The 27433-nt window shown below is 45.1% G+C and overlaps 2 protein-coding genes and 1 pseudogene across 5 annotated transcripts in view; 2 read left to right on the top strand and 1 right to left on the bottom strand.

The window, feature by feature from the left end:
- Positions 1-685: 685 nt before the first annotated feature.
- LOC311129218 (cell cycle control protein 50A-like) lies at positions 686-4708 on the top strand (annotated as a pseudogene). The gene is made up of 6 exons (XR_014615308.1): positions 686-828; positions 2061-2142; positions 2262-2364; positions 2572-2746; positions 2908-3168; positions 3436-4708. The product of XR_014615308.1 is annotated as a cell cycle control protein 50A-like (transcript).
- Positions 4099-18590, bottom strand: LOC311129643 (discoidin, CUB and LCCL domain-containing protein 2-like). Of its 3 annotated transcripts, XM_084162002.1 has the most exons (13): positions 18276-18590; positions 16068-16292; positions 15676-15813; positions 12848-12972; positions 8530-8663; positions 8395-8435; positions 7890-8230; positions 7132-7279; positions 6856-6987; positions 6665-6758; positions 6276-6325; positions 6060-6194; positions 4099-5987 (listed from the first exon to the last, which is right to left on the bottom strand). In XM_084162002.1, exons 1-13 carry the CDS (start codon positions 18379-18381, stop codon positions 5569-5571), a joined length of 2088 nt encoding a protein of 695 aa, XP_084018128.1. In that variant the 5' UTR covers positions 18382-18590; the 3' UTR covers positions 4099-5568. The 3 variants fall into 3 exon arrangements, with proteins under 3 accessions (XP_084018128.1, XP_084018126.1, XP_084018127.1); XM_084162000.1 differs by having other exon boundaries at positions 6060-6325; XM_084162001.1 differs by having other exon boundaries at positions 4099-6194.
- Positions 17833-27433, top strand: part of col8a1a (collagen, type VIII, alpha 1a) — a 77249-nt gene continuing 67648 nt past the window's right edge. The window contains exon 1 of the mRNA XM_084161988.1: positions 17833-18080. The gene's annotated coding sequence lies outside the window, so the exon portion shown is untranslated. The remainder of the gene's footprint in view (positions 18081-27433) is intronic.

Genomic DNA, 27433 nt, shown 5'->3' with positions numbered 1-27433 from the left:
TTATGTCTCCATAACAGAGAGAGACTGCTGGACACTTCCCTATCCTGTTTTTACCTTCTCTGTGTGACACTGTTGTTGTTATTTTTCTATTTTAAGTGACCATGTAAAATGTCTGATATTGTTTATACAGTGTTGTAGTCCCTGTGGGATGGTTTGAATAAAGCCATTCTGAATGGAACCAGACTCTCTGTTTGTTCACCCACACCAGCGGGAAGCCCATCCCACTGAGTCTGAGGTCATGAGTTGTTTCGCCCAGTAGGAAGTCTGATTTATCATAACATCCTGTGTGTGAAGTTGTTCTACAACAACGAGGCAGGTACAGACACAGGCAACTGGTTCGAAGGGGAAATGATCGTAAGTTACTGTCTAAAAATAAACCTGCAGTATTTCAGCTCGATGATCTGTTAGACTGTAAAACATCTGTATGTATGTAGGACTGAAGCGCTAAGGAAGGAGTGAGAGAATAACAGTAGAAAAAGAATGAGAGAGAAGAGACGGAAAGAGGAAGTAGAGCCAAGGATTCTTGGCAGGGAGGGGAGCGAGAACAAGGGAGAGGAACAAAGAGATAAGACCATGTTAAAGAAGACGGGAAGAGAAGAGAGACAAGACTCCCATTCCTTGCTTGTTCTCTGGTTGCCTGACCCTATCCGTGCTCCTTTCCCTGCCCCAGCCGGAGCTCTCTGTCATGGGCAAGGCGAAGGCCCACGCTGGGCTCCTGGCCCGGAGGCCTGATAACTCGGCTTTCAAACATCAGAGACTGCCTGTCTGGTCCCCCATGCTCACAGCTCACACCGTCCTGCCTTTCTTCTACTGTATGGCCACTATATGGTCTACTGGGAGTGTGCCTATATGGGGGATACAATCTTCCCAGCTCTGCAGATTTTGCTGCGAAGAGACAGAATCATTAGATCATTTGTTTTGGTACTGTCCATTTGTAGCTTGTTTCTGGACACAGGTCCAGGAATGGCTGAAGGATTGCAATATTTGCATGGAGCTGACCCTGCAGAGAGCACTACTGGGTGATCTGAAAAGTCATAGTCAATCGATCAATAATATAATAATACTTTTAGCAAAAATGGTTATTTTCAATTTATAATCTGTAGAAACAATGAGAATAGAAAGGTTCAGAACTTTTGTAAAACATCACAGTACTGTTGAAAAATATATGGCAAATAGAAATCCAATATGGATGGTGTTAAGAGATAGATGGGTGGTGTTGCATGGAGTTGAAGGATGGGACTAATAACAACTAGCAACAACAAGATAACTAATGTAAAGCATACTGTGTCCATAATAAGTATATAGGTTATAGGTTGAGAGCATTTGTGAAAGAGCACAGTTAGAAAGATATGGCATATAGAAGCAAACCGGATGGACATCATGAAAATGATCGGAGAGGTTGAGGGTAGAGGAAGTTCAGGAGTAAAAACAAAAAAATAGAATTATTGTAAAATTGACTGTATCCATGAAATGTATATAGTATGTATAAGCTGGAAGTAGAGGCCTAAGCATTGTTGTTCACTAGTTTACTCCAATTAGGGAAGGGGTGGTGGGGTTGGAAAGTAATAAAGGGAAAAATATTTTTTTTAAGGATATGTATATGTGTATGTGTATATATATATATATATATATATATATATATATATATATATATATATATATATATATATATATATATATATATATATATATATATATATATATATATATATATATATGCGAGAGAGAAAAAACATATGGGGGATTGGAAGTGATGCAGACAATTACATTGATGGAAGTTACAATCTATCTGCAATATTAAAGCTGATCTACCCCCTAAGAAAAAAGAAAAAAAAGAAGAAAAAAGAGAGAGAGAGACAATGAGAGGGAGAGAGAAGAGTTTAAGGGTATCCTGAGAATGAGTGTACAGTATAACAGGAGGAGTGGCAGTGGCGAACAAGCATCAATCTAAAGTTCATATAGGTTTTAATGTTTGCTATCTCTATTTCTCTCTCTCACCATCTCTTCTGTTCTCTCTCCACAGGTGGACTACACACACGCAGGGTCATGTGATAATTGTGTTTTGAGAAGCGTAAAGACAGTGCCAACGCCAACCAGAGCTGCAACTGCACAATGGTGTTTAACATTGAAGACACATTGAAGGTGTGAGTGTGTGTGTTTCTGTCTTGGTGTGGACACTTCGACAAGACCACAAGCTGTCGAACCAAATCCAAGTCCTTTGAGACGCATAGTGATGACGCATTTCCTGTTTCCTGTCCCAGAGAGACATGTTCTTCTACAATGGGCTGATCAACTTCCACCAGAACATATACATGTACTCCAGGGACGATGGACAGATGGTCGGGAGAAAATGAAAACCTCAAGGTAGCAACTGTTTCTATCTACTCTATCTATCTATTCCTGTCTGTCTGGCATTACCCACACTATGTTATGAGTCTCTGCTAACAATGTGACTGCATGATATATAGGATTCGGGGGAAAACACCTTTTAATATCCAGTGATATGATCAAATCAATCTGACATGAGACCTGATTTTGATTAATTTACTGACTGACTGATTTCTTGATGAGTTTTGTTTGTTTGTCCCAGTCTCCTTGACTCTGACGTATCACTCAGAAAAGGGGGGTCCGGTGGTCCATGTTCCTCTGTTCAGGAAGGACATCACCTGGTACACCGACAAGAACGTCAAGTTGCACAACCCACCGGTTGAGAACAAGACACTAACGTTAGCACAGGTGTTTGAAGGTGTGTCTCACAATACACCCACACAGTGTGTTCATGGCCATCTCTATTATTAATAGTTATGGTGTAATACCACATTCTTATTTAATATACATTTATATCACCGCTTCCTCTTACTTGCCTTTCCAAATGTTGGTATCACTGTTGTCAAAACTCTGTCCTAGTTGTCTATGTGTTGTCAGGCACGGCACGGCCTCTGTACTGGCAGAAAGCAATGTGTGACCTGGACCCCTGGTACCACAACAACAACGGATTCATCAATGAGGACCTGATCGTGTGGATGAGGGAGGCTGCCTTCCCCAATTTCAAGAAGCTCTACGAGGGCTGCCGCCTGGGAACTACAGCGTCCATATCTCCTACAGTGTCCTTTATTATTCATCTGGTTATTCATGCTTTATTCTACCAGATTGATCATTTTGAGATTTGAATCAATTGAATTAAAACGGTTTCCCAATGGCAGGTTCCTAGTGGGGTTAGCTAGTTTCTCATTGGGTGGAAGTGAAACAGTAGGTTGTGGCTTGAAATGTTGATTTTTGTTTATTTGGTCAGTTATTAGAACAGTGTGGGTCACAGCACATCAAGCACAAAAACACCAACAGCTTTTTCCTTTGTCATCTGTGTGAAGAAGAAAAAAATCGAAGAACTAACAGTAAGCCTACTGACTATTTGGAGCCTCTGTGTTTAGATATAAGGTGTGTACCGTATGTGGCTCTGTTTATCCTTGACCTTTGCAGTGGAGTCCTTCTGGGGCAGAAAGGAAGTGGCACTGTCCAGTCAGCTGGGTCGGGGGTCAGAACAACTTCCTCACCGAAGCCTACCAGATCACTGACTGTCTCATCCTGCTCCTCGCTGTAATCTTTACCGCCATTTGGTGGAAGTTTGGTATGAACGGTCAGAACATGGAGGAGTGATGGAAAAGGACCAAAAAGGGTGAGGAAGAAGAGGAGAAATATTGAGTGAATCATGAGAAAGAGAAGTCTGATATTTCATTCTAAATACTGTAAATGTGACTGATTTATTGAAATGGTCAATGGTCCAAATGTACGTAGTTCTACATTTGAGATGTGGTTTGTGTTATTAGCGTTTGATCATCATGAATGCTTGTGCTTGGTTTAATTTCCCTACATCACCATGTGATGGCAGTAGTGGTGTTAAAATGACATAAGGTGGGATATCATTGGAAATTGTTTTCAGATGTTATAATTTATACCAGTGCTTGAATATCTATTAAGATGTTATCTTCAAGATATTGATATGAAGTAATGTGAAATATGAAGGAATCATTTAAGATTAAATTTTTTACTGTTGACCGTATGAATGTGTTGTGCATTAACGTTTTTGTAAAAAAACATTACTTATTTTTAAAGTCTTTATTTCTCTTTGTACAATCTGTGAACTCACAGAAACACACACACTGACCTAGGGCCAGCCTTCCCTACTGATGTCCTAACCTTTAACAAACTGGTCCAGGATCAGATTTGGTGTTCAGGACAGGGAGTGACCTGACAAATTATTTCCTGACATCCATTACTACAGACATGACTAATCAAACACAGATACAGTACACTCATACAGACATAGCTAGATTCTCTCTTTAGGACAGCCATACAAAGATAGACATACACCGATACAAAGGTTCAACAGACACAGCTACTTGCACAAAGACACTAAGGAAAGTTATCACATACACACACACGAAAGACAGCAATCATACAGTAGAGACAATCAATGTCCAAGAAATACACACAGCAGAGTCATTCAGACAAAGATGCACATTCACCTGCATACTGTATATTGGAATTTGAAGTGTTTCTGACTTCAGTATGCTGACTGGTCACTAGTGATATTGTTTCCTCTCCGTACCATCTTCGACAGGATCCGTGACCTATACGCAGCTCTTTAAGGCTGACGCGGTAACCTAGACCAGGGTTTCCCAAACTTGGACTACCCCCCCCCCCCTCCCCCCCCCATGAACCATGTAACCATGAAAACAGTGCAACCATAATTATTTGATGCCTTCCGTGTGGAAGAGGATTCGTCACCGCTGTCCATAATGGTTGGGAACATTTGCTTTTCTTAAGTGAGAGTATGTCCTTTTCAGCAGGAATTATGAAAGAAAAATAAATAAAAGATAATCATTTTGAGAAACACAGGTTTTTGGTGTGGATTTCACTCTAGATTTATGTACAAAGGTGAATGGTTACATTCAAAAGTTTTATGAGATCTGATTTTGAGAACTAACAGATCTAAAAGCCTCCAATCAAAGCGTACCGTAGTAAAAATGAGGAAACTCCTCTTTAGACATAGGTGACCTTCGGCCTTTATGCAGAGAACACTATTAGAACACATTAGTGGTAGAAACATTGCCTATAATAGAAGGCAACCATTTCAGAGAACCTATCTTTGGAGAATTACTTCACTTTTAAATTGACACATGAAAGGAATTAAAGGAATATAAACTCACAGTTTGACTAAACATACAATTAAGACACATTGACAGAGTGGACTAAGCCTGGCTGAAACAGTAGTGAGCTCTCCATCTCTCCTCTTTCTCTTTCATGTAGACATTCATCTTTGTGGTTTCAGTGATAGGACTGGTATGGCACTATGCTAGCACTCTCCGGCCACGCATGTACATGTAAACACACACATACTGTACATACAGACTCCTGTGTAGACACACTCACATACAGACAAAGTGAACTCACTTTAAGGTAGTGTGTTCTTTACAGACTCAGACCCAGGGTTATATCCCCCTCTCTCTGTCCATGGGGGATGTGGTTTATGGTTTCGGCCCTGTCAATCACAGTCCTCACTCCGCCCCTTCAGCTCTGCCCTGCTGGCTTCTGAGAGCTGCTCTGAGGCACCTGATAGGCTAGATCCACAGTGGGCATGGCCTGTCCTATACTCTTGGGTGTGTCGTACATTGACCTCCCCGATTGCCCACTGTCTGTCCGTGCGAGCAGGGAGGCGGGGCCATGGCCGATGAAGCTGGAGACTGTGGTTGGCTGGCTCAGCGAGGAGCTCCCTGATAGGTGGCTTGCAATGTCAATCACGATGGGCGTGGCGTACTCGGCGCCGGAGGCAGGCAGGGGTTCAGCGTAGGCGTGGTAGATGTCTGTTGCTATAGGAGCGTCGTAGAGGTCAGGGTCAGTGTAGCCAGGGTCAGAACCTTCCTCTGGCTTGAAGGTTGACCTCTGACCTAGTGATGTCACCACACCGCTCACCAGGGGCTGGGCATATTCTAATGCAGGAGATGAAGAGGGTGTGTTACACATACAAACACTCAGTTCGCTGTGTGTGTGTGTGTGTATACCTGCGGGTTCGGCCTGTAGTCTAGGGGCGTTCCCTCTTCCTCTGAGCCGGCCCACTTCACTGCTGCTGTAGCGAACTGACTCCTCCCCCTCTGCCATCTTGGATGGCAGGAACTGCTTCATACTCTTCCACCAGTCTGGACAGAGACACACACACACACACATTAAACACACACACACACACACACAAACAAACACACTGAGAGTGTTGTGTTTACCTGTACGGTCCCAGTGAGGTAAATCATAAGCCCCCTCAGAACTCTTCTTCCTGAGGAGAGAGAGAAAGAGAGAACAGAGGAGAAAATCAAAGAAAGTGTGATACATCAAAACGTCTTCAAATACTATTTTAAATAAGACATCTGTCACCCCCCAAAAAAAGAATTATTGCACATCTTTTCCTACTAGCACTGGCTTTGCTGATAACTTTAATATTGAGGAAAAATGTACTTACTACAACTGTGATATGTAGTTTCTTACCTAGCTATCTTAAGATGAATGCACTACCTGGATAAGAGCGTCTACTAAATGACTAAAATGTAAATGTACTTTGTTGGGAGCTACTGAGTGCATGGGTATTTAGTTGTTACTAGTTATAGTTAATCATCACCTGTTTCTCCAGTGCCAGGCACAGACCATTGTCAAGATGAGGGAGGTCAGAACCATGACCAACACTGGCACCAACACTGCTGCCAACGCCACGTCTATGACCACAACACAACCAGTGTGAACCAATCACAATCATCAGCACAATTAGATACTGTAACTATTTTCCCTCTATCTGTTCCCTCCCTCCCTCACCGTTGCTGGTGCGTGGGGGCATGGTGGTGTTTCTGATGTCAGGGGTGTGGGTGCTCAAGCCGTACAATGGGGGGGTGTCTGTGGCCACTGGGGGAGTGGGAGGCCGAGGGGGGCGGTATATCCGTGGTCTCGCTGTCCAATGGGAGAATAGGCAGAACAGTTATAATCATTCTATGACAATATAATCCCTTCGACTGCCCACAAGAAAAATCGAATTCACAAATGGGCTAAAAAGTCGAAACACCTGACTTGCATCTGATTGGCTGGTTTGGTTACCTTGATGGAACTGGCATCCGAGCAGCTCAAACTTGAGGGCGATTCGCTGGTGCCACTGGGCAGGGCTCATCCTCACATACCGCGCCTCGATTGGTGGGATGAAGTTATTGCGTACTTCATGGAGATAGTTGGTGTTTCCTTGAAAAGTCTGTCATGAAACAGAAAGAGAGACAGTCATCACTACACACAGACATTGAAGCTACAGTATGTTTCCAAATGATATCTCATGTTATCTTGCCTGTGCCTACAAGACTACTGTATTGTTAATATTATGTATGGTTTGTAACAAATGTTTGATTGCTACCTTTTTGGGAAAGGTTTCTCTTGTAAAATAGATTTTTAACCTTAGTGATATTATCTCCTGTTAAATATAGGATAAAAAGCCCTGATTACAGATCCTGACTAACACAGCCACTCAATCAATCTCCATCCATCTTTAATGAGCTGCTGTCCTGAGTGACCACAGCGCTTAACAACCACAGTCAGCTCTCATGTTTCCTGCTATAAACAACCGCAATCAATCACTGTTGCCATAGAAACAAACTCACAAACCCCCCGCTCCCCTACTCTTGTCTAAAGTAGCTTCCTCTCTCCTTAAAGGGAAAGTCCACTCAAAACTATCTTTTAGTATTTCTTTCTTTAGTCCACTGTTGATACATTCCCAAAATGTTTTGTATGTCAGCAGTCAAGTTTTCAAGATATTGGACTTTCAAGAAGCAAAGTGTCCCTTTAATGTTATTGATGAGAGGGGTGTTCACCTTGTCCTGGGTAGCATCTGCCTCCCGATAGGCGCTCCAGTTCTGTCCGTCATTGCTGTAGAGGACCCGATAGGCTGACACGTAGAACTGATACTCCAGGAGGGAGGAGCCTGTAGTGGTGATGCCTGTAATCCTCTTCTCCTTCTTCAGATCCACCTGTAGCCACTGCTGCTGGTCGCTGTGAGCCGACGCCCAGGGAAGCCCTGTCCTTTTAAGGCGGGCCCCAGATGGGCCCCACTCGCTGGGCTGGCCAATCACGTCACTCCATTCCCACACCGAGGAAGCAGAGAGCTGGGAGTCCCTAACAACGCCCGACTCTAGACCCAGTGTCCCATAGCAACCTAAGAGAGAGAGAGAGAAACTGAGTGTATTCAAGTGGGAGGACACATGACTGTCTTCGCGATTGTGGTAGTGATTGTGGTGGCAGGTGTAGTTGAAAAGGTTACAGAAGCATGTGTGGCTGTGGTGGTATCATGGTCTGTTTTTGTATTGTAGCTTAACTCACCACTGGTCTTGAAAGTGAAGAGGCTGTTGGACAAGGGACCACTGGAGAGAGGCAGAGAGAGATAGACATAATGATGGAGCGATGGAAAGGGAAGAGAAAGCAGATGTATTCTCCCAGACAGACAGTAGTACTTACACAGTGGAGGAGACGTTGTTAGCCAGCGAGCCATCGTAGTGAGGGATGCCCTTACTGCTAACCACACTGATCTGACCGCCCACAGAGCTAGACACTACACCTGCATGGATGGCTGCTAGACACACTGGAGACGACTAGAGGAGGGAGGGAGAAGGAGATATTGATTATGATCTATTCAAGAGTGTTTAGAAATGTGCATTTTTATGTATGACCATCTTCATCAAATTACTTCTATGTCAATTGAATCCTCGCTGCTGTGAGAAAAGGGGTTAGAACACTGGAGGGAGCAAGAGGGATGATGAGAGGGGGAGATAACAAAGAGACAGAGAGAGAGGAGAGAGACAGACGGAGAGAGAGAGCGTGAATCTTGTGTTTAGGATTGTTCCGGTGTCAACTGAGAGGCCATATATCCCAGTGAGTGACAGTAATGGCTTGTATAAGGTTTTACAATGATATAGATCACAAAGAACAGCTCTCAGTCCCCAGACCTCAGCTCCACAGATAACAGGAGATAAGTCGGCACGATGATGTCACTTCCTGGCAGGGGGAACCCTGAGTGCTATGAAGAAGAAAAAATGCTGATCCAAGGCCTGTTTCAATAGATTTCTATCTATGAAGTGAAGGTGGTAAATTACCTTTTAATGGCGTCAGACCAAGGCTCTGCGTCTGTCCTCGTGCTCCTAGACCTTAGTGCTGCTTTTGACACCATCGATCACCACATTCTTTTGGAGAGATTGGAAACCCTAACTGGTCTACACAGACAAGTTCTTGCCTGGGTTAGATCTTATCTGTCGGAAAGATATCAGTTCGTCTCTGTGGATGGTTTGTCCTCTGACAAATCAATTGTAAGTTTAGGTGTTCCTCAAGGTTCCGTTTTAGGACCACTATTGTTTTCACTATATATTCTACCTCTTGGTGATGTCATTCGGAAACACAATGTCAACTTTCACTGCTATGCGTACGACACTCAGCTGTACATTTCGATTAAACATGGTGAAGCCTGTGTTTCAAACATTAGGAAGTACTGCTTACCTACAAAGCATTACATGGGCTTGCTCCTACCTATGTCTCTGATTTGGTCCTGCTGTACATACCTACACGTATGCTACAATCACAAGAAAAAGGCCTCATTATTGTTCCTAGAATTTCTAAGCAAACAGCTGGAGGCAGGGCATTCTCCTACAGAGCTAATTTTTTATGGAATGGTCTGCCTATCCATGTGAGAGATGCAGACTCGGTCTCGACCTTTAAGTCTTTACTGAAGACTAATCTCTTCTGTAGGTCCTATGATTGAGTGTAGTCTGGCCCAGGGGTGCGAAGGTGAACGGCAAGGCACTGGAGTGAAGAACCGCCCTTGCTGTCTCTGCCTGGCCGGCTCCCCTCTCCCCACTTGGATTCTCTGCCTCTGACCCTATTACAGGGGCTGAGTCACCAGCTTACTAGTGCTTTCCATGCCGTCCCCAGGACGTGTGCGTCACTTGAGTCCCTGACGTGATCTTCCAGTCCGGTTTTTGCCCCCTCGGGCTCGTGCGGTGGAGGAGATATTTGTGGGCTATACTCAGCCTTGCCTCAGGGTAGTAAGTTGGTGGTCTGTTGATATCCCTCTAGTGGTGTGGGGGCTGTGCTTTGGCGAAGTGGGTGGGGTTATGTCCTGCCTGGTTGGCCCTGTCCGGGGGTATCGTCAGACGGAGCCACAGCCCCCCCTGTCTCAGCCTCCAGTATCTATGCTGCAATAGTCTATGTGCCGGGAGGCTAGGGTCAGTCTGTTATATCTGGTGTAATTCTCCTGTCTTATCTGGTGTCCTGTGTGAATTGAAGTATGCTCCCTCTAATTCTCTCTCCCTCCCATCCCGGAGGACCTGAGCCCTAGGACCATGCCTCAGGACTACCTGGCCTGATGACTCCTGGCTGTCCCTAGTACACCTGGTCGTGCTGCTGCTCCAGTTTCAACTGTTCTGCCTGCGGCTATGGAACCCTGACCTGTTCACCGGACGTGCTACCTTGTCCCGGACCTACTGTTTTCGACTCTCTCGCTCTCTCTACCACACCTGCTGTCTCGAACTCTGAATGCTCGGCTATGAAAAGCCAACTGACATTTACTTCTGAGTTACTGACCTGTTGCACCCTCTACAACCACTGCTGGTCATCTATGAATGAAGAACAATCTGGCCTTAATGGCCATGTACTCTTATAATCTCCACCCAGCACAGCCAGAAGAGGACTGGCCACCCCTCAGAGCCTGGTTTCTCTCTAGGTTTCTTCCTAGGTTCCTGCCTTTCTAGGGAGTTTTTCCTAGCCACCGTGCTTCTACATCTGCATTGCTTGCTGTTTGGGGTTTTAGGCAGGATTTCTGTATAGCACTTTGTGACATCATGTAAAAGAGCTCTATACATTTTTTTTTTTTGAATTTGATATACATCCTTCCTTAATTCCTTCCCTCCTTCCGTGAGTTAATATCATATTAAGATCACTGAAAAGGTTGGATTGTTTAAACATTTCCCTTTCTCTTCTTCATGTATTCCCTTAGCTTTCCAGTAACTAACTCAGTAATTTGCAGACATCATAAAATCGATCTATTCATGCATATATTGGCAAAACACGTACACACACTAGTGAACACACATTTAGTGAGACCACAGTTCCCAGCAGTGGGCAGCTGGGTGAGTGAAGTGGGATGGTTTTCCTGGAAAGGCCCCACATGGGGTTTCACAGCTGACAGGACTGTGGGTAACACCAAAGGCACCGTGTTGTGACATACACACACACACACACACACATTGTGCGATCATAGACACGTTCTACACATTCACACACACACACACACACACCACATAGTCAAGGTACCCACAGGCACTGAACACTTGCCCTCTCAGCTCTAAATCATCCCAGTAACACACCACATCCGAAGCAGCACCCAACCAAACCACTAACACAAACACACTGCACTGCTCCAAACCACCACACCCAGCAACTCAGAGCACAGACCGCTTACACACACACACAAACTCTCTCACTCATTACAACACATTACACACCAACCCAAAGGGATGGGAGAAGGAACAGGAGAACCGGTAGAGCAAGAGAGAGAGAGACAAATTCATACTGAAAAAGTTGACAGAGTGACAGAATGTGAGAGTAAAGTAGACGTGCAGAGATGGGTGGGGTGCACTGACCCCCCTGTGACATGAGGTGTGGTCCAATGAGCAGCAGATGGCAATGCTCCATGGAAACCAAAGTCAGACTGACTTGGGTTGTAACCCCGTACAGCTCTGTTTGGCTGAACATGTAGAACCCAGGATCCTTTTCTGCTATGTAAACTGCAACACCGCCTACACAAGCTCAGAAACACACACACACACCACACGTCACAAACATATGCCTGCACGCATGTACACGCCACATAGGCACGCTCACATGCACACGCACGCACACACACCAGTCCGCTCAGCACCCTCCTCCAGCTGGAATGGATTAGAAGAGGCTGTTCCTTCGGGCCAAACAATTAGCTCACCTCCCCCAAACCCCCTTCCCCTCCCCTATGCCTCTGAGACACCCCCTGACACACATACATACACACACACACTCTTGCCCTCTACTGTGCCTCTGAGCCACCCCTGGGCCCCCCCTCTTTGATAACACCCACACCCCCCATCTAGCCTTCCCTCCCCTCTTTCCCACCCCCATGGCCCCCTGACCAGCCCAGGCATGAGGTCATCAGCCGCAGACTCACTCAGCCCCCATGACCTCAGACACAGCCGGGGCATTGTGAGGACATCAGCCTGGGATGTGCATACGCTGAGAGAGGCCCTGTTTACAAAGAACTTCATGAGAGAGAGACAGAGAGAGAGGGGGGGGGGGGGTGAATTGGGACAGACAAGGTCCAGCAGGGTAAAGAGAGAGTGAATGAGACTGGAAAAAGAGAGATGGGGAGAGAGTAAAAGAGATATAGAACGAGAGAGAGAGGGGAACATAGCCATGAAGTGAGTCATGACTGTGTGCGTGGCCAGTTAGTTCCTGTGGGTTAGTGGCAGTGGTGGTGGGTACTGCTGAGTGATGAGCAGGTTGGTGGAGGAGGGTATTGGGCAGTGTGAATCACCTGGGAACTGTGTGCCCTCCACAATGACTAACACTGACACACACACACACACACACACACACAAATGCATACGCTCACACAAAGATGCACACACCCACGCACATGCACTGTTCCCACCCAGTCTGTCTCTGTTTCGTTGACTTGCTCATCTCTCAGTCCCCAGCACCACTCATGCACATGCACATCCACAAACCATTCCATGAGTACTGTGCATATACTCACGTCTCTGTAGCCATGGGGTATGGTCCCAGAGATCTCCCCAACAGAGGTCAGACATCCTGCAGGACAGTATCTTGTGAACTCTGCCTCAGTGAAGTGGATTCCCTTGTCTTGACAGGTGATCAGATCTACAAACAGGGATGCAAACTGGTGACAGTCCAAAACATGCAAAAAATCTGTGTAAACTGCAAGAAAATGTGCCTATTTCCAGAGAGGGGTTGTCACAATACCAACATTTTACTAACGCTGTGATACCAGGCCAAGTATCACCATACTTAGCAATATGGTGACACCACATGGTTTGCTCCCAAAAGTTAGGCACCAAACAGAATTTAAGGAACGCCAGAAAAATACAGATTGTTTATTCATATTTAGCTTAGAATTACATTGATTAGGCATATGCATCCTACCATTGAAGCATATTTTTGAGTAAGCTATCTCAGTGGTTCCCAACCTTTTTTTGAACCATGGCACACCTTGATGGGATAACAAATTCTGCGGCACACCAAAAATGTCCCTCTTAATATATTTAGTGGTACTGACCTCCATCTCATCTGATCCATACTGCAAATCATCTATTTTCTGTGAAAGACATTTATAGATTAAGGGCGTTTTCTTATATCCCCTTATGATCTGGATCCTACCCTGATCCGCTCTATAAAGCACGTGTGAAACGCAAATGAACCCTGGCTGAAACTAATCCTGGACCTGAGTTGGTAGCTGCAGCGCAAGTCGCGTGGAACTTTTTTGCCCGTTGTAAACAAGCTAGCTCGCTAACGTAATGTAGAAGATGTGTTTTGCTAATCATACCCTGAAACGGTGAAATGTATTCTGTAGAATCACATTAACTCAGCTCTCTCTCTCTCTATTCCACCCTGTCTAGGTAGACACACGCACATGAACACAAGCAGAACAAACACGCACAGACAGACACACACACAGTGTGCTGTAGCGAGCAAGAGTGTTTTTTTTTTTTTTAACACTGAGGGGATGCCCACAAGGTTAGAAATCCCCATCCAGTCACTGAGGATGATAACACTCTCTAACATATGAATGTGCAATAACATATACATCAGTCTTTCACCCCATCTCTTTCTCTCTCTTCAGTAATTTGATTTCCCTCTTTCAGAGGATGTGGATAAAAGCTTTGTTGTATCTCACTCTCTCTGTTCACCCTCAACTTCTCCCTTCTCCAACCTTTCTCTCTCTCCACCCCCCTGCATCCCACTTTAGTTTTCCTCTAGCTTCCTTCCCCCTCCATCCCCTCATCTATCTCTCCTTCTCTCCAGGGAGACTGGCGATGTAGACAGACTCCTGACACAACAGACAAGTGTCACCACACGCTGGATCTGCAGTGCACAGCGCTAATGGCTCTAAACACACACACACAGTCTGTGCCACTCTAGTCTGCAGAGATAGACAACTCTTTGGAGTGGTGTGTGACAAAGCCCAGCCACACAGGGACAGGGTGGGCTTCACCTAAGGGTTCTGGATACGTACACGCACTGTTCTGACACTCTCACTGCAACAGAACACCCCATCATTAAGGCCGGGATTCAATCCAATCGCGCTTATAGACAATGCAGATTTTAAAGGCGCTTAGAGACGGGCTGCAGTAAACGACAATTTAACCGTGAGAAAATCCACCTACCTTGTGTAGAGAACAGCGGTCCCAGTTGTTGTCAGCTCGAATGTTGTCATTAAAACATTGTTTGATTGGTTGACAAGGTGAACTATGCTCATTGGTCAACCATGCGCGGCAGCCGCTCAAGACTTCAGCTAATTTAATATTTTGGCGCCTCAAGCGCTGAGCCATCAGCACCGTCCACGGTAGTGAGCACGAAGAACCGCGCGGCTTGCAAAACTACTTGCGTTTTGCCACTCACCGCCCTACTCCCATTGAAGTCTATGAGACCTTTGCCGCTAACTGCGGCCTGTCTGTAAACGCCTTAAAAACAATGTTACCGCATTCGCAGGAGATCGCATTCAAGGTAAACAATGCAGATTTCGGCTCAATTGGAAATTAACTGTCAAGCGCATTATATACCGTCGTTACGGATTGAATCTTGGCCTAAGCCTCCCTGTCCTTCCATCTGCCCTCTACCATAACGCTCCTTTAACTTCCTTCTCTATTCACCTCCCATCTCTCACTGTACCCTTTCTTATACCCTCTCTCTACTACTCTCTCACAGTAGACACACAAAAAACAAACCCACACATGCATGATGCACACACACAGAGCTGCAGTATGTCTAGATTAAGAACTCCAGTATTAAAACACACACACACACAGTTATGTGGAGATAAATGCCAGCTGTAATACTCTCCAGGCATGCTCCATGTCTGTCATGTTACAGCAGATCACTTTCCTTACATCTCCCTGTAACTGAATTCACTCCATATATCTCCCACACCCTGACAGAGAGAGCAGCACGAGGTACCACTTACAGACAACACAGTCAGTCTCATACATTTAAAATAGTTATTTATCCAGTAAGGAAAAGGTGGAAAAGGGAGAGAGAGAGTAGAGGAGGAAAGGGAAAAAAGAGGGAGTAGAAACACATTTATAATAGGACTCACATGAGACCCTGCAACTCCCAATCATACAAACACACACAGTTACCTAGGCAACTCCATCAGCCATGGGGGCACAATGTTACTGTAAAACAATCTATTGTAATCTCAACTAAGAGTTAACACAGCGGTCTATAATGGGTGACATTGTCATATCTGAGGATTGGGACACCAGCAGCAGCTTGAATGATCACCTCACAGTTCACACAGTTAGGATGCAGCTCAGACCCCACCCCATGACCGTTGACCCCTTGTACCTGTGTGTTCTGTGGTGGAGTAGGACAGGGAGAAGCCCCGCCCACTGCGGTGAGTTCCACTCATGAACTGGATGGTGACCCGGTTCCCACCGGACTGGATGAGCTCAGGAACCTTCAGACCCAGACCACAGAACTTCACTGGTGGTCGGGAGGAGAGGGGTAAGTTACTTAATCTTGCACTCTGATCTAGCGGTTATTATCTACATTCAGATAGTGGCACAGACAGTGTTATTCTATTGACGTGTCTGTCATATACTGACATACTGTCATATAGTGGTTGCTATTGATTGATTATGTATATTTCATACACCCCTCTCCTTTCCCCTAGGAGATAATAGAGCCATTCCCTATCCCCTCCCCACCTTCCCTCCTCATCTCCATCCCTCTCTCACCTATCTGGGTCCTCTGGGGTCCTACACCGTCGTAGATTCTGAGGTAGTTGACCTGACAGTTGTTGTCCTCTATGTCCAGGTCAGCGAAGCGGAAGTGTAGCCTCAGGCCCTGCGGCACACTGATTTCCCACTCACACACTGTGTGGTTGGGGTACGTCCCTGGGTAACCCAGAGAGGACAGGGTCCCACTGCTGGGGCCCAACACACTGGGGCCACAGCCATCACCTGTAGACACACACACACACACACTGAGTGACTTAGGGGAGACATACATGTACTGTTTCTACCCACACATAATGGGTGGATGTATATGCACATAAGGGTTGTGTTACACAAATACACACACATTATGGAGTTAGAAATATCAGTGGGATTAGATATGTTCAGACTTTGACACACCAGTAGTTTGGACAGCAGAGGGTGAAGGTAAGGATTTCACCATCACTGTTTAGTTTAGTTATCAGGATTCCAACAGAGTTCTAGTGAACAAATCCATTGCAGCTGATTTAAGCCAATTGGGGCTGTGGTTTTCGGCTTGACCTTTGACCCTGTCCTATACTGTACTAGGCCCAGTCAGAGGCCTCATCCGAAAACAATCCCAAGACCAAGTAGGTGTCGCAATATGGCGTGGCCTTTAATCCATTTAAAGTCAAGCTAGGTGGAGTCAGCCCCATATTGCTACACTTTACAGATGTGCAAAAACTGAGGGGTAAACAGTGCAGCTATAGGGGAATGGGCTAGGGCTTGTTTTCGGACCAGAGATAACAGGGGACAGTCATGCGTCATGGGCGGCAGGTAGCTTAGTGGGTAAGACCGTTGTGCCAGTAACCGAAAGTTCGCTGGTTCTAATCCCTGAGCCGACTAGGTGAAAAATCTGTCGATGTGCCCTTGAGCAAGGCACTTAACCCTAATTGCTCCTGTAAGTCGCTCTGGATAAGAGCGTCTGCTAAATGACTAAAATGTAATGTAAATGTATGTCATGGGCTAAGAGGATCCGCGGCTGGGCTGGTGTTATGTAACATAACTGACATTTTATTCAGATGAACTGGACAAAAATGGGTCTCCGTTCAAACACGCCACTTCGATACATGTGACTTTACGTAGCAAGTTAGGAGAATATTTTCGCTTACCCTAAACCTTTTTCCTAACCTCAACCTATTTATCCTACATGCTACGTTAATTCTCATAACCTGCTGCGTAAATTCTCATAACCTGCTACCAAAAGAAAAGTCGTAGTTATATCGAAGTGGCGTGTTTTTAGGGGATCTCTAGAGAGAAGCAGCTTTCGGATCAGCTTACACCAACACTAACCAATTTTTTAAATGTTTTTAACCTTTATTTAACCCTCCCGTTGTCCTAGGGTCAAAATGACCCGCCACTGTGTTGAACCAACTTTATTTAATTTTTATATTTTTGGGATCATTTGTGAGAAGGAGGCAGTGAGACTTTAAATAAATTAAATAAAGTTGGTTCAACACAGTGGCGGGTCATTTTGACCCTAGGACAACGGGAGGGTTAACTAGGCAAGTCAGTTAAGAACAAATTCTTATTTACAATGACCGCCTACCAAAATGCCTTACTCTGCCACCAATGTTTCCAAAAGAAAAAAAAAACGTTATAAACGTCCCCAAGTGCCAATTGGAGAAGTGATTTAAGTTTCTAAACCATGTTCGTTGGGTTAAAAATACTGTTGTTATTTAACTCGTTACTAGCCTACATGTACCGCCACGAGACGTTGTTGAGGCTGTTTACCCCTCTACCACTTCAACCCCTCCCCCTCGGTTAGAATTCTACCAAATGGTGTTATCGCTATCTCTTTCATCACCTGAAATCCTGCCCACAAATGACTATTGTTTATTTTGCCCGGTCTGCCCTTTATATCTATGCTATACACTTAAATAACCAATTTCAATGACTACCAAACTACTTGGAGAAGTGAGGAACTTTTGCAGTCTGTGATTCTGGCTACATATTTGGGATTGGGGAGAGAATGTAGCAGTCGAGCCATGTAAGGTAGGCTATCTGCTCTGCTCAACCTTGCTGAGGCGCAGCTGCATAACAATCTCTGCCGTTGGCTATCCGGAGTGCAACAAAGTAGACTTCAAAAGAAACACTGCGTCAAAGCGAATGTAGTAATGTCTATATGTATCTAGTTTATAGCACTTTTATTACACATGGTTACATTAAGTGGCACCGAACAACACCAACCTTTCTGCGCTCGACTGCTTCTGGCGGTGAGGAGGATGATGAGAGTCGACAGGAAGAAAAGCCCGGCCTCTCTCGGTCCCCTACCCACCATTACCGCTCTGCCCATAGCAGCCTGCAGTCCGAATGCATACTGCTCGCTTTCACACCGGTGAACTCAAGAGTTTAGTCCGTACAGGCAGTTTAAAACGCCGCTCCGCAAAACATCCGTCCTCAGTCAAAACCGCTCCTTCTTTCTGCGCTCGGAAACGTCCGACGCTCTCCGCTCTCTCTGAAAACACAGCGCGGGTCGCGTGCAGCTTCGTTTTCACAACTGAATCTGAAGCAACACTATCCAATCTGCTGTAGAACGACTTCCTCCTCTTCCGCTCCTCCCACACTGCAATAGGATTCAATAGGAATCCCTAGTCCACCAAGTGGTATGATGGAAGGGAATAAAACATATTAAATCGTTACTTTCTCCTGCACTCCTGTAAGCATCCTGCAACGAGTTTTCCCCCGTTGGACGTGCTAGGGATGAACCAGATAATCAGTATTCACTAGAGGACAAATTGTCATAGGTCTACAACCTATAGCCCATACAGCCATAAACTGTACCTGCCCAATGCCCTGGCCCATGACCCAGCCACGGTGTCAGTACTTAGGGGTTATGTACAAATAGAAGGCTTACCTTTTCTCTCTCCAATAACACTGAGTGGCCTAGTTATTGACTGTCTGTTGTAATTAGTAGATTGTATGCCAGTAATCATCTATAATTAATGAACACATACATTTTGGCCCCTGGCCAGTGTCCAGATGTTCCTGAGTCCCAGTAGTTTATTTCTACATTTATGTCACACACACACACACACACACACACACACTCACACATCATGCATTTATTATGGCTCAGGCACACACGCGCATACTTGGTAGAGAGGGAAGAACAAAACAGCTTGCTTTGGATTGTGATGCAACTAACTAGCTGAGTATCCATTAGTAACCCGTAGCAACAAACAGTGTTTTCGCCAGTGAGTAGCCTAGTGTGTGTGTGCGTGTGTGTGTGTGTGTGTGTAGGCCTACAGTTGAGGAATCTGAATGCATACAGATGTTTTCTACAGAGACATGATTTCTGCTACGTAGAGGAGTGGCCCAGAATTGTCTCATTATTGTGTATGATGTCCCCTCTCTCTCTCTCTCTCTCTCTCTCTCTCTCTCTAGTGCGTAAAGTTTGGGGAATTCCAGTAATGTGTGTTATTAGAGCGTTCTTATCAGTAGATGCCCTGGGAAAAGGCTGGGTTACGCTGGTTACGCAGCAGACAGCAAAACAGTTCTCCTGCAGGAATTTCTAGGCAGTGGAAAGTGGCTTGAATCCTCCTCTCTAACCAGCTAACTTCTCACATTGACCAAATGCATTGTCTAAAAGTAATACAACATGTTCCAAATGATCTAACTAGCAGAAATATGTTTCTGATTAAGAGGTTGACCTCTGCCCCCTGGATAGAAATAAAGGAGTAAGTTGAAGTTGCTTTAAACCACTGACATAGATTCATATATTACTTCACCCCCCTAATGGTAAAGTTAGGATCAGGGTAATCAGATCTGTGGCTAAAGTGGTAAGGTCTACGGGTAGCTTCTACTAGCTGCCTTTGCTCTTTGCTGTGACACTAATGCTCTCTGGTGGTCAATTTGGGTATTGTTGTGATCAGGACTGAATAGACCTCTCAGAACTAGGTTTCAATTAGTGGACACAGAGAGCTATAGCAACTTCCATGACTCACTGTTCTACTGTGTTGTACCTGTCCTAGCCTCGGGAGCCCAGGCTTCTTACGTTGGCGGCAGGTAGCGTAGTGGTTAAGAGCATTAGGCCAGTAGCCAAAAGAACACTGATTCGAGCCGACTAGGTGAAAAATCTGTTGATATGCCCTTGAGCAATGCACTTAACCCTAATTGCTCTGGACAATAGCTTCTGCTAAATGACTAAAATGTAAATGTTGTCAAGGAGACAAGATTTGGAAGGACAGACCCACAAGACTATACCAGTCCTCGTGTCTCTTATCAAAATTGTGCACGTGTAGTTTTGGTGATATGTGTGGTGCTCTTATTGTATGTTACTCCCACCTTGGTTCATTTGTCTTGCTTCAACTTACCCTGGTCACAGCACACCACTGTCCTACATACACTACATGACCAAAAGTATGTGGACACCTGCTCGTCGAACGTCTCATTCCAAAATCATGGGCATTAATATGAAGTTGGTCCCCCCTTTGCTGCTATAACAGCCTCCACTCTTCTGAGAAGACTTTCCACTAGATGTTGGAACATTGCTGCGGGGACTTGCTTCCATTCAGCCACAAGAACATTAGTGAGGTCGGGCACTGAATTTGGGCGATTAGGCCTGGCTCGCAGTCGGCATTCCAATTCATCCCAAAGGTGTTCGATGGGGTTGAGGTCAGGGCTCTGTGTAGGCCAGTCAAGTTCTTCCACACCGATCTCAACAAACCATTTCTGTATGGACCTCGCTTTGTGCACAGGGGCATTGTCATGCTGAAACAGGAAAGGGCCTTCCCCAAACTGATGCCACAAAGTTGGAAGCACAGAATTGTCTAGAATGTCATATTATGCTGTAGCTTTAAGATTTCCCTTCACTGGAACTACGGGGCCTAGCCCGAACCATGAAAAACATCCCCAGACCATTATTCCTCCTCCACCAAACTGTACAGTTGGCACTATGCATTGGGGCCGATAGCGTTCTCCTGGCATCCGCCAAACCCAGATTCATCCGTCAGACTGCCAGATGGTGAAGCGTGATTCATCACTCCAGAGAACGCGTTTCCACTGCTCCAGAATCCAATGGCGGAGACCTTTACACCCCTCCAGCCGACACTTGGCATTGCGCATGGTGATCTTAGGCTTGTGTGCCGCTGTTCGGCCATGGAAACCCATTTCATGAAGCTCCCGACGAACAGTTATTGTGCTGACGTTGCTTCCAGAGGCAGTTTGGAACTCGGTAGTGAGTATTGCAACCGATGACAGACGATTTTTACGCGCTACGCGCTTCAGCACTCGCCGGTCCCGTTCTGTGAGCTTGTGTGGCCTAGCACTTTGTGGCTGAGCCGTTGTTGCTCCTAGACGTTTCCACTTCACACTAACAGCATTTACAGTTGACCGGGGCAGCTCTAGCAGGGCAGAAATTTGACGAACTGTCTTGTTGGAAAGATGGCATCCTATGACAGTGCCACGTTGAAAGTCATTGAGCTCTTCAGTAAGGCAAGGGCTCTGAGTGTTTGCAGGGCTCTGAGAGGTTGAAGGACATCGGTGTGTGTCTCTGTGCTCCTCAGATGAGTAAACTGGAAACTGGGAGAGCCATGTCTAAAAACATTGACCAAAACATTGGATTGGTGGTTCTTTGGATATCTATTGGGCTTGGTCAGCTCCAACATGTTAGTCCTCTGTTACACCACTAGAACGTGCTCTTTAGCAGCCTACCATTATCAATCCTCTTTTACTACTGTACTGTCACCTCTCTCTCTCTCTCTCTCTCTCTCTCTCTCTCTCTCTCTCTCTCTCTCTCTCTCTCTCTCTCTCTCTCTCTCTCTCGCTCTCTCTCTCTCTCTCTCTCGCTCTCTCTGTCTCTCTCTCTCTCTCTCTCTCTCTCTTGCTCTCTCTTTCTTTCTTTCTCTCCCCTTCTCACCCCCATCTCCCCCCTCTCTCTCACCACTCTCTCTCTCCTCTCTCCCTCTGTCTCTCTCTTTTACTCAGTCTAGCCAGGAACCAACACAACACAACTGTACCCTCTCTCTGCCTCACACTTCAAAAGACAACCATAAAACCCCCAGTGTTTACACCTCAATCTGCTACTCCCCCTTGGTCAAGATTCTGAGGGTAAGGAGGAGGGAGATGGAATGGAATCTGTCAACACACGCTTTGAGCTCATGTTTGATTGGCAGGGTCCCCGTTTGATGACATCACTGTTAAGATGGATGACTGTTTGGTAGGAAGGAGCAGTCGGACAGGCCAGGCTCATTACTGGAAGATGGAGACAGACACCCAGCAACAGTAGCCCTGGAGAGCCCAGAGAGATGTGAACATAGGCCATGTAACTGCACACATATATATTAGACACATGACATGGGAGTGAGAGCAGGGGTGCACAGATCAATTTGTTGAGAGCCACATCACATTTAATTAATCAGTTTAGTGTCAGGGAGAGAGGAAACCCAGCAAGACTGTGGCCCTCAAGGACTGTAGACTGTAGCAGATGACTGTAGCTAGAAAAAAAGACACATATTAGAGCTTCTATTGTAGGCCATAGGCTACTCATGTAAATTGAATAATATGAGAATTGGGTAATAAAGAACCTAAACATCTCTGACCAATTAGATGAATGTCCCGGAAATGTTAGAATCCTCCAACATTAGAATGTTCTGAGCAGAATTTTCCAGAGAAGTCAGTGGACTAGACAATTGTGGAATGTTGGTGTCTTCCACAGACATTCTAACACACTGACCTGTAGAGAGAGAATGTACATTCTGGAAGGTCCTGAAAGTGAGTTGGAGGGTCAGAGCTACAGGCTCTGATGACCTGGAGAATTTGTCTTCAATCCACCATTTATGCTGAAAAGACCCAAGTCATCGCCTTTGAATCACAAATACCGTTCCATTGGATAGAAATCTATTTTTGGTTATTTAATTTGTGTTGAAATATGGTATTAAATAGATATCATATTGGTTTTACAGTAAAAGTAGGCTTATACCTATTCACTGTCTTTGGAATTCAACGTTCAGCCTGGTGTACTGTTTACACCCAGCTAGTGTCAGTATAGAGCTCTTTATATGAGTGTTCTGTCCTGGCTGGCAGACTCAGGTCACTATAGACATACAGAACATACTGGGAGAGAAAACGTATAAAGCTACATATGTCTAGTACAGAAGATGAACTCTTGAATAACAAACCTTTCCCCTCTGCACATTCAGTGATTCCTCTAACCTCTCTCTCTCTCTCTCTCTCTCTCTCTCTCTCTCTCTCTCTCTCTCTCTCTCTCTCTCTCTCTCTCTCTCTCTCTCTCTCTCTCTCTCTCTCTCTCTCTCTCTCTCTCTCTCTCTCTCTCTCTCTCTCTCTCTCTCTCTCTCTCTCTCTCTCTCTCTCTCTCTTGTCAAGTGAGGTAAGTCAAATGATCCAAGTCTAACAGGGTTTGGTATAAAGAGAATGCTTAAAAATTCCTTGAAGGTAAAGTACAGTGGAGGCAGGAACAGGAGGGGTATTACTTTGATAGGCTTGCAGGTGAATGGTGAAGCTTTTATCATAGGTGCATAGAAGGGTGTGTGTATGTGTGTGTGTGTGTGCGTGCGCACAAGCCTTCCAGACCACCGTCACAGTGACTTATTGGGGGTATAGGGGTGCAGTGAGGGGTTATGGTGGGGGTTTTGGGGGTGGGAGTATAGCTACCCCAAGCTACATGTACAGTACCAGTCAACAGTTTGGACACACCTACTCATTCAAGGGTTTTTCTTTATTTTTACTATTTTCTACATTGTACATCATTGTACATTGTGTATCTACAATTGTAGACATCAAAACTATGAAATAACACATATGGAATCATGTAGTAACCAAAGAAGTGTTACACAAATCAAAATTGATTTTACATTTTAGATTCTTCAAAGTAGCCACCCTTTGCCTTGATGACAGCTTTGCATACACTTGGCATTCTCTCAACCAGCTTCACCTGGAATGCTTTTCCAACAGTCTTGAAGGAGTTCCCACATATGCTGAGCACTTGTTGGCTGCTTTTCCTTCACTCTGAGGTCCAACTCATCCCAAACCATCTCAATTGGGTTAAGGTCGGGTGATTGCGGATGCCAGGTCATCTGATGCAGCACTCCATCACTCTCCTTCTTGGTCAAATAGCCCTTACACAGCCTGGAGGTGTGTTGGGTCATTGTCCTGTTAAAAAACAAATTATAGTCCCACTAAGCACAAACCAGATGGGATGGCGTATCGCTGCAGAATGCTGTGGTAGCCATGCTGGTTAAGTGTACCTTGAATTCTAAATAAATCACAGACAGTGTCACCAGCAAAGCACCCCCACACATCACACCTCCTCCTCCATGCTTCACGGTGGGAACCACACATGCAGAGAACATCCATTCACCTACTCTGCGTCTCACAAAGACACGGCGGTTGAAACCAAAAATCTCAAATTTGGACTCATCAGACCAAAGGACAGATTTCCACCGGTCTAATGTCCATTGCTCGTGTTTCTTGACCCAAGCAAGTCTCTTCTCATTATTGGTGTCCTTTAGTAGTGGTTTATTTGCAGCAATTCAACTATGAAGGCCTGATTCACGCAGTCTCCTCTGAGCAGTGAGATGTGTCTGTTACTTGAACTGTGAAGTTTTTATTTGGGCTACAATTTCTGAGGCTGGTAACTCTAATGAACTTATCCTCTGCAGCAGAGGTAACTCTGGGTCTTCCTTTCCTGTGGCGTCCTCATGAGAGCCAGTTTCATCATAGCGCTTGATGGTTTTTGCAACTGCACTTGAAGAAACTTTCAAAGTTCTTGACATTTTTCAGATTGACTGACCTTCATGTCTTAAAGTAATGATGGACTGTCATTTCTCTTTGCTTATTTGATCTGTTCTTGCCATAATATGGACTTGGTGTTTTACCAAATAGGGCTATCTTCTGTATACCACCCCTAGCTTGTCACAACACAACTGATTGGCTCAAACGCATTAAGAAGGAAAGAAATTCCATAAATTCACATTTAACAAGGCACACCTGTTAATTGAAATGCATTCCAGGTGACTACCTCATGAAGCTTGTTGAGAGAATGCCAAGAGTGTGCAAAGCTGACATCAAGGCAAAGGGTGGCTACTTTGAAGAATCTCAAATATAAAATATATTCTGATTTGGTTACTACATGATTCCATATGTGTTATTTCATAGTTTTGATGTCTTCACTATTATTCTACAATGTAGAAAATAGTAAAAAATAAAGAAGATCCCTTGAATGAGTAGGTGTGTTCAATCTTTTGACTGGTACTGTATGTTATATTTTTGTTCCATAAATAAACGTCTGCTCCATGCTGAGTCAGTCTTGGTGAAGCCACCCAGCTTCTAATGGTGGACCTTGGCCGGTGGTCTGACGCTCTCCAACTGTTAACCATCTCGTCCATAATGTACCATGCTCTGCTGGGATGTTTGGGGCTTACAGACACACACACACACACACTGCATACGGCCACATGGGGTCACAGAAAACACAGACACACACACATTGCACATGCAAAATACACTCAAACTGCACAAGAAGGAGACACACACAAAAAAACACTGCACATGGAGGACACACATACACAGACTGTACAGATGTTTGTCTGTTTCTTTGGAGCCCCCATGTGGCCCAGAACCTTGGGAGACGCAGCCTTTTTCCCTGGTGACTGAAAAACAAGCAGCAGATCTCCAAATCTGGGACTTTAAATGAGGGGTGCCATTCTGCCTCAGCTCGCCTCCCATCTGCACAGGGGAACACACACAGCTAAACAACAGGACAAAGGGCCCATTCACACACACACACACACACACACACACACACACACACACACACACACACACACACACACACACACACACACACACACACACACACACACACACACACACACACACACACACACACTCACACACACACACACACATCTATGCACAGACACCAGTGTACTACACAGAGGGGGAAGACTGCACACACACAAACATTAGTGCATGGGCAGACACACATAAGACATTCACACATGGCCTTTGTGGAGACATACATGTTGAGACAGAAATATTAACATTAGACAGACATGTTTTTTCTGTACAGTATTTTATTTTTTTATTTTTATTTCACCTTTATTTAACCAGGTAAACCAGTTGAGAACAAGTTCTCATTTACAACTGCGACCTGGCCAAGATAAAGCAAAGCAGTGCGATAAAAACAACAACACAGAGTTACATATGGGGTAAAACAAAACAAAATCAAAAATACAACAGAAATACAATTAATATACAGTGTGCAAATTTAGCAAGTTATGGAGGTAAGGCAATAAAATAGGCTATAGTGCAAAATAATTACAATTTAGTATTAACACTGGAATGATGTGCAAGAGATGATGTGCAAATAGAGATACTGGGGTACAAATGAGCAAAATAAATAACAATATAGGGATGAGGTAGTTGGGCGGGCTAATTTCAGATGGGCTGTGTACAGGTGCAGTGATCGGTAAGGTGCTCTGACAACTGATGCTTAAAGTTAGTGAGGGAGATAAGTGTCTCCAGCTTCAGAGATTTTTGCAATTTGTTCCAGTCATTGGCAGCAGAGAACTGGAAGGAATTGCGGCCAAAGGAGGTGTTGGCTTTGGGGATGACCAGTGAGATATACCCGCTGGAGCGCAGACTACGGGTGGGTGTTGCTATGGTGACCAATGAGCTAAGATAAGGCGGGGATTTGCCTAGCAGTGATTTATAGATGGCCTGGAGCCAGTGGGTTTGGCGACGAATATGTAGTGAGGACCAGCCAACAAGAGCGTACAGGTCACAGTGGTGGGTATTATATGGGGCTTTGGAGACAAAACGGATGGCACTGTGATAGACAACATCCAATTTGCTGAGTAGAGTGTTGGAGGCTATTTTGTAAATGACATCGCCGAAGTCAAGGATCGGTAGGATAGTCAGTTTTACGAGGGCATGTTTGGCAGCATGAGTGAAGGAGGCTTTGTTGCGAAATAGGAAACCGATTCTAGATTTAACTTTGGATTGGAGATTCTTAATGTGAGTCTGGAAGGAGAGTTTACAGTCTAACCAGACACCTAGATATTTGTAGTTGTCCACGTACTCTAGGTCAGACCCGTCTAGAGTAGTGATTCTAGTCGGGTGGGCGGGTGCAAGCAGCGTTCGGTTGAAGAGCATGCATTTAGTTTTACTAGTGTTTAAGAGCAGTTGGAGGCTACTGAAGGAGTGTTGTATGGAATTGAAGCTCGTTTGGAGGTTTGTTAACACAGTGTCCAATGAAGGGCCAGATGTATACAAAATGGTGTCGTCTGCGTAGAGGTGGATCTGAGAGTCACCAGCAGCAAGAGCGACGTCATTGATATACACAGAGAAAAGAGTTGGCCCAAAAATTGAACCCTGTGGCACCC

The sequence above is a fragment of the Coregonus lavaretus genome, assembly GCF_964263955.1.
Source record: "Coregonus lavaretus genome assembly, chromosome: 5".
In the NCBI taxonomy this organism is placed as follows: Eukaryota; Metazoa; Chordata; class Actinopteri; order Salmoniformes; family Salmonidae; genus Coregonus; species Coregonus lavaretus.
This window is presented reverse-complemented; position numbering and strand designations above follow the sequence as displayed.

Coding starts and splice junctions, on each gene's coding strand:
- LOC311129643 (XM_084162000.1), bottom strand. CDS start 18,381: ATGGGCAGAGCGGTAATGGTGGGTAGGGGACCGAGAGAGGCCGGGCTT. Junction 8,231..8,394: donor CTTCACTTTCAAGACCAGTG/GTGAGTTAAGCT, acceptor TCTCTCTCTTAG/GTTGCTATGGGACACTGGGT. Junction 7,280..7,889: donor CAGATGCTACCCAGGACAAG/GTGAACACCCCT, acceptor GTTTCATGACAG/ACTTTTCAAGGAAACACCAA.